This window comes from Pezoporus occidentalis, unplaced genomic scaffold (genome assembly GCF_034315485.1).
Source record: "Pezoporus occidentalis ecotype Australia unplaced genomic scaffold, CSIRO_AGI_Poc_V1 ctg2153, whole genome shotgun sequence".
NCBI classification, from domain to species: domain Eukaryota; kingdom Metazoa; phylum Chordata; class Aves; order Psittaciformes; family Psittacidae; genus Pezoporus; species Pezoporus occidentalis.
Window position 1 is genome coordinate 622 of NW_026914022.1, and position 11,529 is coordinate 12,150.

At 60.7% G+C, this 11,529-nt stretch overlaps 1 protein-coding gene across 1 annotated transcript; it reads left to right on the forward strand.

Annotated features, from left to right (window-relative positions):
* Window positions 1–985: 985 nt before the first annotated feature.
* Window positions 986–4,896, forward strand: LOC134164301 (D site-binding protein-like; the record flags this gene model as incomplete). The annotated part of the gene is made up of 2 exons (XM_062619901.1): window positions 986–1,123; window positions 4,667–4,896. Coding segments are annotated over 2 exons (354 nt in total), but the record flags the coding sequence as incomplete, so codon positions are not given.
* Window positions 4,897–11,529: the final 6,633 nt, after the last annotated feature.

An 11,529-nucleotide genomic window follows, 5' to 3' on the forward strand; every position in this document is an offset into this window, starting at 1 on the left:
ATAAGGACCCTCTGTCGTGATATAAGCCCCCTCCCATTGCAATAAGCCCCCTCTGTCGCAATATAAACTCCCTCCCATTGCGATAAGGCCCCTCTATCACGATATAATCCCCCTCACATTGCCATGAAGACCCTCTATAGTGATAAAAACCCCCTCCCGTTGCCGTAAGGACCCTCTGTCGTGATATACTCTCTCCCATTGCTGTAAGCTCCCTCTATTGTGATACAAACTCTCTCCTGTCACTGTAAGGCCCCTTGATCGCAATGTAAACTCCCTCCCATTGCCATAAGGACCCTCTATCATGATATAGACTCCCATTGCCATAAGGACCCTCTATCACAACATAAACTCCCGTTGCCATAAGGATCCTCTGTCGTGATATAAACTCTCTCCTATTGCCATGAGGCCCCTCTATCACAATGTAAACTCCTTCCTGTTGCCATGGGGACGCTCTATCGCGATACAAACTCCCATTGCCATAAGACCCCTCTATCGTGATATAAACACCCTCCCGTTGCAATCAGAGCCCTCTATTACAATACAAACTCCCTCCCATTGGTATACGAACCCTCTATCGTGATATAAACTCCCTCCGGTTGCAATCAGAGCCCTCTATCATGATATAAACTCCCTCCCGTTGCAATCAGAGCCCTCTATCACGATATAAACTCCTGCCCATTGGTATAAGAACCCTCTATCGTGATATAAACTCCCGCCCATTGGTATAAGACCACTCTATCGTGATATAAACTCCCGCCCATTGGTATAAGACCACTCTATCGTGATATAAACTCCCGCCCATTGGCATAAGAACCCTCTATCGTGATATAAACTCCCTCCCGTTCCGATAAGGATCCTCTATCGCGATACAAACCCCCTCCCATTGCCCCTGTTCTCACTCTCTCCCCTCCCCCCACCTCCGTTTGCAGCCGCCGCCCCCCCCCCTCCCCGGTGCCCTCCCACCCCCCCGGTGCCGGGAGGGGGGGCCCCCCCACTGGAGGGGGAGGCGCTTGGGGGGGGCCCCCCCTTCGACCCACGGCGGCTCCGGTTCTCGCAGGACGAGCTGCGGCCCCAGCCCATCGCCAGGAAGGCGCGGAAGGTGCACGTGCCCGAGGAGCAGAAGGTGCCCGGGGGAGGGGGGGGGGGCACCCCTAGAGGGGTGAATCCCAAATTGGGGGGGGAGGGGACACACTGGAGTGGAGGGGACCCCATGGGGAAGTGGGACCCGGGGGGTGGGGGGGGGGTCTGAGGTGTCCATTGGGCAACAAAGGGATGGGGGCACCCAGTGTACAGGTGGGGACCCCAGTGGTACTTGGGGGGGGGGTGTAGAACCAATGGGCATACATTGAGCTCTATAGGACCCCATGGGCACACACACAGCTCTATAGGACCCCATGGGCACACACACACAGCTCTATAGGACCCCATGGGCACACACACAGCTCTATAGGACCCCATGGGCACACACACAGCTCTATAGGACCCCATGGGCACACACAGAGCTCTGTAGGACCCCATGGGCACACACACAGCTCTATAGGACCCCATGGGCACACACACAGCTCTATAGGACCCCATGGGCACACACACAGCTCTATAGGACCCCATGGGCACACACACACAGAGCTCTATAGGACCCCATGGGCACACACACAGCTCTATAGGACCCCATGGGCACACACACACAGCTCTATAGGACCCCATGGGCACACACACACAGCTCTATAGGACCCCATGGGCACACACACAGCTCTATAGGACCCCATGGGCACACACAGAGCTCTATAGGACACAATGAGCACACACACAGCTCTATAGGACCCCATGGGCACACACACACAGCTCTATAGGACCCCATGGGCACACACACAGCTCTATAGGACCCCATGGGCACACACACAGCTCTATAGGACCCCATGGGCACACACACAGCTCTATAGGACCCCATGGGCACACACACAGCTCTATGGGACCCCATGGGCACACACAGAGCTCTATAGGACCCCATGGGCACACACACAGCTCTATAGGACCCCATGGACACACACAGAGCTCTATAGGACCCCATGGGCACACACACAGCTCTATAGGCACACACACCCATGGGCACACACACAGCTCACACACACACAGCTCTATGGGCACACACACCCATGGGACCCCATGGGCACACACACAGCTCTATAGGACCCCATGGGCACACACACAGCTCTATAGGACCCCATGGGCACACACACAGCTCTATAGGACCCCATGGGCACACACAGAGCTCTATAGGACCCCATGGGCACACACACAGCTCTATAGGACCCCATGGGCACACACACAGCTCTATAGGACCCCATGGGCACACACACAGAGCTATAGGACCCCATGGGCACACACACACAGCTCTATAGGACCCCATGGGCACACACACAGCTCTATAGGACCCCATGGGCACACACACAGAGCTCTATAGGACCCCATGGGCACACACACAGCTCTATAGGACCCCATGGGCACACACAGAGCTCTATAGGACCCCATGGGCACACACACAGCTCTATAGGACCCCATGGGCACACACACACAGCTCTATAGGACCCCATGGGCACACACACAGCTCTATAGGACCCCATGGGCACACACACACACACAGCTCTATAGGACCCCATGGGCACACACACAGCTCTATAGGACCCCATGGGCACACACAGCTCTATGGGACCCCATGGGCACACACACACAGCTCGATAGGACCCCATTGGCACACACACACAGCTCTATAGGACCCCATGGGCACACACACAGCTCTATAGGACCCCATGGGCACACACAGAGCTCTATAGGACCCCATGGGCACACACACAGCTCTATAGGACCCCATGGGCACACACACACAGCTCTATAGGACCCCATGGGCACACACACAGCTCTATAGGACCCCATGGGCACACACAGCTCTATAGGACCCCATGGGCACACACACACACAGCTCTATAGGACCCCATGGGCACACACACAGAGCTCTGTAGGACCCCATGGGCACACACACAGCTCTATAGGACCCCATGGGCACACACACAGCTCTATAGGACCCCATGGGCACACACACAGAGCTCTGTAGGACCCCATGGGCACACACACAGCTCTATAGGACCCCATGGGCACACACACACAGCTCTATAGGACCCCATGGGCACACACACAGCTCTATAGGACCCCATGGGCACACACAGCTCTATGGGACCCCATGGGCACACACACAGCTCTATAGGACCCCATGGGCACACACACACAGCTCTATAGGACCCCATGGGCACACACACAGCTCTATAGGACCCCATGGGCACACACACAGCTCTATAGGACCCCATGGGCACACACACAGCTCTATGGGACCCCATGGGCACACACACAGCTCTATAGGATCCCGTGGGCACACACACAGCTCTATAGGACACCATGGGCACACACACACAGAGCTCTATAGGACCCCATGGGCACACACAGAGCTCTATAGGACCCCATGGGCACACACACAGCTCTATAGGACCCCATGGGCACACACACAGCTCTATAGGACCCCATGGGCACACACACAGCTCTATAGGACTCAAAGGGCACACACACAGCTCTATAGGACCCCATGGGCACACACACACAGAGCTCTATAGGACCCAGTGGGCACACACAGAGCTCTATAGGACCCCATGGGCACACACACAGCTCTATAGGACCCCATGGGCACACACACAGCTCTATAGGACCCCATGGGCACACACACAGCTCTATAGGACCCCATGGGCACACACACAGCTCTATAGGACCCCATGGGCACACACACACAGAGCTCTATAGGACCCAGTGGGCACACACAGAGCTCTATAGGACCCCATGGGCACACACACAGCTCTATAGGACCCCATGGGCACACACACAGCTCTATAGGACCCCATGGGCACACACACACAGCTCTATAGGACCCCATGGGCACACACACACAGCTCTATGGGACCCCATGGGCACACACAGAGCTCTATAGGACCCCATGGGCACACACAGAGCTCTATAGGACCCAGTGGGCACACACACAGCTCTATAGGACCCCATGGTCACACACACAGCTCTATAGGACCCCATGGGCACACACACACACAGCTCTATAGGACCCCATAGGCACACACACAGCTCTATAGGACCCCATGGGCACACACACAGAGCTCTATAGGACCCCATGGGCACACACACACAGCTCTATAGGACCCCATGGTCACACACACAGCTCTATAGGACCCCATGGTCACACACACAGAGCTCTGTAGGACCCCATGGGCACACACAGAGGTCTATAGGACTCCATGGGCACACACAGAGGTCTATAGGACTCCATGGGCACACACAGCTCTATAGGGCCCCATGGGCACACACACAGCTCTATAGGACCCCATGGGCACACACACAGAGCTCTATAGGACCCCATGGGCACACACACACAGCTCTATAGGACCCCATGGGCACACACACACAGCTCTATAGGACCCCATGGGCACACACACAGCTCTATAGGACCCCATGGGCACACACACAGCTCTATAGGACCCCATGGGCACACACACACAGCTCTATGGGACCCCATGGGCACCCTGTGGGCTGTGTTGAGGCCCCCCTGTCCCCCCCATAGGACGAGCGGTACTGGAGCCGGCGCAGCCGCAATAACGCGGCGGCGAAGCGCTCGCGGGACGCGCGGCGGCTCAAGGAGAACCAGATCTCGGTGCGCGCGGCCTTTCTGGAGCGGGAGAACGCGGCGCTGAGGCAGGACGTGGCCGCGGCCCGCAGGGAGCTGGCGCGATTCCGGGGGCTCCTGGCGCGCTACGAGGCCCGGCACGGGGCGCTCTGAGAGCTGGTAATGGGGTGGGGTGGGGTGGGGATGCGGATGGGGATGGGATGGGGATGGGGTGGGGATGGGGATGGGATGGGGATGGGGTGGGGTGGGGATGGGGATGGGATGGGGTGGGGTGGGGTGGGGTGGGGATGGGATGGGATGGGGATGGGGTGGGGTGGGGATGGGGATGGGGTGGGGATTGGGTGGGGATGCGGATGGGGATGGGCATGGGATGGGGATGGGGTGGGGATGGGGATGGGATGGGGTGGGGATGGGATGGGATTGGGATGGGGTGGGGATGGGATGGGATTGGGATGGGGTGGGGTGGGGTGGGGATGGGGATAGGGATGGGATGGGGTGGGGATGGGGATGGGGATGGGATGGGGTGGGGATGGGATTGGGATGGGGATGGGGATGGGATGGGGTGGGGTGGGGTGGGGTGGGGATGGGAATGGGGATGGGGTGGGGTGGGGTGGGGTGGGGATGGGGATGGGGATGGGATGGGATGGGGTGGGGTGGGGTGGGGATGGGGATGGGGATGGGGTGGGGTGGGGATGGGGATGGGAAGGGTTGGGGTGGGGTGGGGTGAGGATGGGGTGGGTATGGGGATAGAATGGGATGGGGATGGGGATAGGATGGGGATGGGATAGGATAGGATAGGATAGGATAGGATAGGATAGGATAGGATAGGATGAGGTGGGGATGGGGATGGGACCGGATACGATGAGATGGGGATGGGATAGAACAAGATGGGGATGGGATGGGGATGGGGAGGGAAGGATGTTATTGGTACATCATGGGGGATACGGGGTGTGGGATGCAGGGGACAGGGTGGGATGGGGTGGAATGGGATGGGAAGAGTAGGATGGGATGGGGAAGGATGGGATGGGGAGGGGAGGGAAGGAAAGGATGGAGGGGGTACATCATGGGCGATGCATCGTGCGGGATGCAGATGGGATGGGTTGGGATGGGGATGGAATGGGATGGGATGGGGATGCAATCGGGATGGGATGGGGAGGGAAGGATGTTATTGGTACATCATGGGGGATGCAGGGTGCAGGATGCAGGGGACAGAATGGGATGGGGATGGGGTGGAATGGGATGGGAGGAGCGGGATGGGATGGGGAGGGAAGGATGTTATTGGTACATCATGGGGGATGCGGGGTGCGGGATGCAGGGGACAGAATGGGATGGGGATGGGGTGGAATGGGATGGGAGGAGCGGGATGGGATGGGGAGGGAAGGATGGGATGGGTGGTGTGGGATGGGATGAGGAGGGAAGGATGGGATTGGGGGTGTACGTCATGGGGGATGCGGGAGGCGGATGGGATGGGTTGGGATAGGGATGGAATGGGATGGGATGGGATGGGAAGGGTAGGATGCAATAGAATGGGATAGGGTGGGATGGGAAGAACAGGATGGAATGGGATGGGATGTGGAGGGAAGCATGGGATGGCGGTTTCGGGATGGGGAGAAAAGGATGGGATTTGGGGGGGGGGTGAGTCATGGGGGATGCAGGGTGCAGGATGCAGTGGATGGGATGGGATGGGAAGGGAAGGATGGAATAGAATGGGATGGAGAGAGCAGGATGGCAGGGGAGGGAAGGATGGGATGGGGGGATACATCATGGGGGATGCAGGGTGTAGGACAGCATGGAGGGGTGCGGGATGCAGGGGACCAGATGGGATGGGGATGGGATGGGGAGGGAAGGATGTGGTTGGGGGGGTACATCATAGGGGATGCGGGGTGCAGGATAGGATGGGATTGGGAGAAGATGGAATGGGATGGAATGGGGGTGGATGGGATGGGGAGAGAAGGGTGGGATTGGGGGGTATGTCACTGGGGATAGGGGATGGCATGGAGGGGTGCGGGATGCAGGGGATGGGATGGGGGAGACGGGATGGGATTGGAGGGTACATGATGGGGGGTTATGGGGTGGGGAAGTTGGGATGGGATTGAGGGGGGGTGCAGGATGGAGGGCTATGGAACAGTGTGGGATGGGGGGGACCGGATGGGATGAGGTGCATGGGATGGGGAGGGCTGGAATGTGATGGGGCGGTGGTGCAGGATGTAGGGGTGCGGGATGTGATGATCTGGCATGGAATGGGGTGATCCGGTATGGAATGGGGTGGTCTGGTATTGGGGGGGGGGGGGGGGGCATGGAATGCTTCTTGGAGGGAATCCCATGGCAAGATCCCATTCCCCACAGGGATCCCAACAGCCGGAGCCGGGCACTGGGATCCAGCTCCAGGAATTGGGATCAGCCTGGAAACGGGGCTGGGATCTGGCACCGGGATCCATCCCTGGATCCCATTTCCAGCCCTGATCCAGAACTGGCATCAGGATCCAGCCAGACCCCCCCCCCCCATGGTGGGGGACCCCCAAAACAGGACTGTTCCCCACCCCCCACACCAGGCCTGGACACCCCCATAGGGGTCCATCCACATCCCCCCCCCCCCCCATAGGGAACCCCCCCATTCGGGGGGTGCCTCCCCCCATATTTATTCCCCAGCCCCATGGCTGGTTCAAAGCACAATGGGGGGGCCCCAAGTGCTGGGTGCCCCTCCCCCCCCTGCACCCCACAGACCCCCCTCCCCCTCCATAGGACCCCATTCCCCCCCAGTGACCCATTTCCAGTGCAGGCCAGTAACGTCACTGGGGGGGAGGGCCCCTTGACTCCAGCCCCTCCCCCCAACACCCATTGAGGGGGGTCCAGCCCCTCCCCCCCTGCACTTTGACCACTTTACTGCCCCTCCCCCACCCCCCCCCCGCACGTGGGATTTGGGGGTCGCGATGAGGGGCGATGGGGGGGAGGGGGGGCTTTTGTATAGAATAAACCTGTGACCCTCGACTGAACCATTAGGATGGGGGGGGAATGTGATGGGGGGGTCAAACCGGGTCATGCCCCCATCCCCCCCCCCCAAGCACTGAGCTCGCTCCACAGTTACACTTTATTGCATAGCACATTGGGGGGGGGGGGGGGGGGCAATAACCGGGTCCTTTGGGCCTCCCCATTGTGGGGTCCCTTTAAGCCCCCCCAACCCTCTGGGTTGTCCTCCCCCAGCCCAGACCTCTTGGGGGTATCCAATTGGGGGGGGGGGGGGGGGCTGACCATTTGGGCTGTCTCATCCATGGGGGTCCCCCCTCTCATATCCCTTGGGCTGTCTGATCCATGGGGTTCCCCCTTCCCATTTACTTTGGGCTCTCGCATTTGTGGGGTTCCCCCTATCCTATATCCCTTGGGCTCTCCCATTCGTGGGGTTCCCCCTATCCCATATCCCTTGGGCTCTCCCATTCGTGGGGTTCCCCCCATCCCATGTCCCTTGGGCTCTCCCATCGATGGGGTTCCCCCCATCCCATGTCTATTGGGCTGACCCATCCATGGGGTTCCCCCCTTCCCTTTGGGCTCCCCATCCATGGGTTCCCCATCCCATTTCCTTTGGGTTCTCTCATTCTTGGGGGTACCCCCTCTCATGTCCCTTGGGCTCTCCCATCCATGGGGTTCCCCCCATCCCCTGTCCCCTGGGCTCTCCCATCCATGGGGTTCCCCCCACCCCCTGTCCCTTGGGTTCTCCCATCCATGGGGTTCCCCCCATCCCCTGTCCCTTGGGCTCTCCCATCCATGGGTCCCCCATCCCATTTACTTTGGGTTCTCCCATTCTTGGGGGTACCCCCTCTCATGTCCCTTGGGTTCTCCCATCCATGGGGTTCCCCCCTGTCCCTTGGGCTCTCCCATCCATGGGGTTCCCCCCATCCCCTGTCCCTTGGGCTCTCCCATCCATGGGCTCCCCCCCATCCATGGGGTTCCCCCCATCCCCTGTCCCTTGGGCTCCCCCATCCATGGGGTTCCCCCCATCCCCTGTCCCTTGGGCTCCCCCATCCATGGAGTTTCGCCCATGCCATGTCCCTTGGGGTCTCCCATCCATGGGTCCCCCATCCCATTTACTTTGGGTTCTCCCATTCTTGGGGGTACCCCCTCTCATGTCCCTTGGGCTCCCCCATCCATGGGGTTCCCCCCATCCCCTGTCCCCTGGGCTCTCCCATCCATGGGGTTCCCCCCACCCCCTGTCCCTTGGGTTCTCCCATCCATGGGGTTCCCCCCATCCCCTGTCCCTTGGGCTCCCCCATCCGTGGGGTTCCCCCCTTCCCCTTGGGCTCCCCCATCCATGGGGTTCCCCCCATCCCCTTGGGCTCCCCCATCCATGGGGTTCCCCCCATCCCCTGCCCCTTTCCCCCCCTCCATCCCCCCCCCTCCCTGCCCCATTACTGCAGCGGGGGGGGTGTCAGCAGCCTGGCCAGCCCTCGGTGCACCTGCCCCTGCACGGCCCCGTACTCCACGCGCTCCCCGTCCACCGTCAGCGTCCCTCGGGGGGACAACGGCTCCAAACGGAAGGCTCGGGCCGGGACCCGGGCCAGGGTGCAGGGGGACCCCCCCCCTCCGCGGGCCATGGCGAGCAGCGCCCGCAGCAGCGAGGCCCTCGACACCCCGCCTCGCACGTAGCACACGTGCACGAGGCCGTCGTCGGGGCGGGCTTGTGGGGCCGCCACCAGCTCCGCGCCAAGGTGGGACTGGGCCATGGCGAGCACCAGCACGAAGTCCCCTTCCAGGGTCACCCAACCCGCGGGCAGCGGCTGCCCCAGCGGCGGCAGGAGGTCGTCAATGGGGCCCGGTGATGGGGGTGACGGGGTGCGGGTGGAGGTGGCGCTGGCACTTGGGGTATCGCCATCAATGGGGGTAACCCCAGCACTTGGGGGGGTTTCATTGGCTGAGGTGGCTCCAGGGATGTTGGTGGCTCCATCACTTGGCATATCCCCATCACTTGGGGTGGCTCCATCACTTGGGGTATCTCCATCCCTTGGGGTGGCTCCATCGCTTGGGGTATCCCCATCACTTGGGGTGTTCTCATTGGCTGAGGTGGGTCCAAGGATGTTGGTGGCTCCATCACTTGGGGTGGCTCCATCACTTGGGGTATCTCCATCCCTTGGGGTGGCTCCATCGCTAGGGGTATCTCCATCACTTGGGGTATCCCCATCCCTTCGGGTGTCTCCATCACTTGGGGTATCCCAGTCACTTGGGCTGTTCTCATTGGGTGAGGTGGCTCCAGGGATGTTGGTGGCTCCATCACTTTGGGTATCTCCATCCCTTGGGGTATCCCCATCACTTGGGGTGGCTCCATCACTTGGGGTATCCCCATCCCTTGGGGTGGCTCCATCACTTGGGGTGTTGGCATCACTTGTGGCGTTCTCATTGGCTGAGGTGGCTCCAAGGATGTTGGTGATCCCATCATTTCGGGTATCCCCATCCCTTGGGGTATCTCCATCACTTGGGGTGTTCCCATGGGTTGAGGTGGCTCCATGGACACTGCTGGCTCCATCACTTGGGATGCCTCCATCATTTCGGGTGTCTCCATCACTTGGGGTGTTGGCATCAGTTGGGGTGCCTGCAGCATTTGGAAGGGGATCATGTTTGTTGGTGGCTCCATCACTTGGGGTACCTCCATCATTTCGGGTATCTCCATCATGTGGGGTGTCCCCATAACTTGGGGTATCTCCACCACTTGGGGTGTCCATTCCCATTAAGGTGGCTCCATAGACCTTAGTGCCTCCATCCCTTGGGGTACCCCCACCACTGAAGGTGCCTCCATCCCTTGGGGTACCCCCACCACTGAAGGTGCCTCCATCCCTTGGGGTACCCCCCCCCACTGAAGGTGCCTCCATCCCTTGGGGTACCCCCCCCACTGAAGGTGCCTCCATCCGTTGGGGTACTCCCCCCCCCACTGAAGGTGCCTCCATCCCTTGGGGTACCCCCCCACCACTGCCGCCCCCCCTCCCTTGCCCCTCTGTGCCCACAGAGGCTGGGTTCAGACTGTGCCCGGGGGGTGAAGCACCAGGGGTGCAGTACAGGTGGGTGCAGTACCGGTGGGTGCAGAACAAGTGGGTGCAGTACAGGTGGGTGCAGTACAGGTGGGTGCAGCACCACTGGGTGCAGTACCGGTGGGTGCAGCGCCGCTGGGTGCAGCACCGCTGGGTGCAGTACCGGTGGGTGCAGTACAGGTGGGTGCAGTACCGGTGGGTGCAGTACCGGAGGGTGCAGAACAGGTGGGTGCAGCACCATTGGGTGCAGTACCGCTGGGTGCAGTACCGGTGGGTGCAGAACAGGTGAGTGCAGTACCAGTGGGTGCAGTACAGGTGGGTGCAGTACCGGTGGGTGCAGAACAAGTGGGTGCAGTACAGGTGGGTGCAGTACAGGTGGGTGCAGCACCACTGGGTGCAGTACCGGTGGGTGCAGCGCCGCTGGGTGCAGCACCGCTGGGTGCAGTACAGGTGGGTGCAGTACAGGTGGGTGCAGTACCGGTGGGTGCAGTACCGGAGGGTGCAGAACAGGTGGGTGCAGCACCATTGGGTGCAGTACCGCTGGGTGCAGTACCGGTGGGTGCAGAACAGGTGAGTGCAGTACCAGTGGGTGCAGTACCGGTGGGTGCAGCACCGCTGGGTGCAGTACCGGTGGGTGCAGTACCGGTGGGTGCAGCACCGCTGGGTGCAGTACCGGTGGGTGCAGTACCGGTGGGTGCAGTACCGGTGGGTGCAGCACCGCTGGGTGCAGTACCGGTGGGTGCAGTACAGGTGGGTGCAGCACCGCTGGGTGCAGTACAGGTGGGTGCA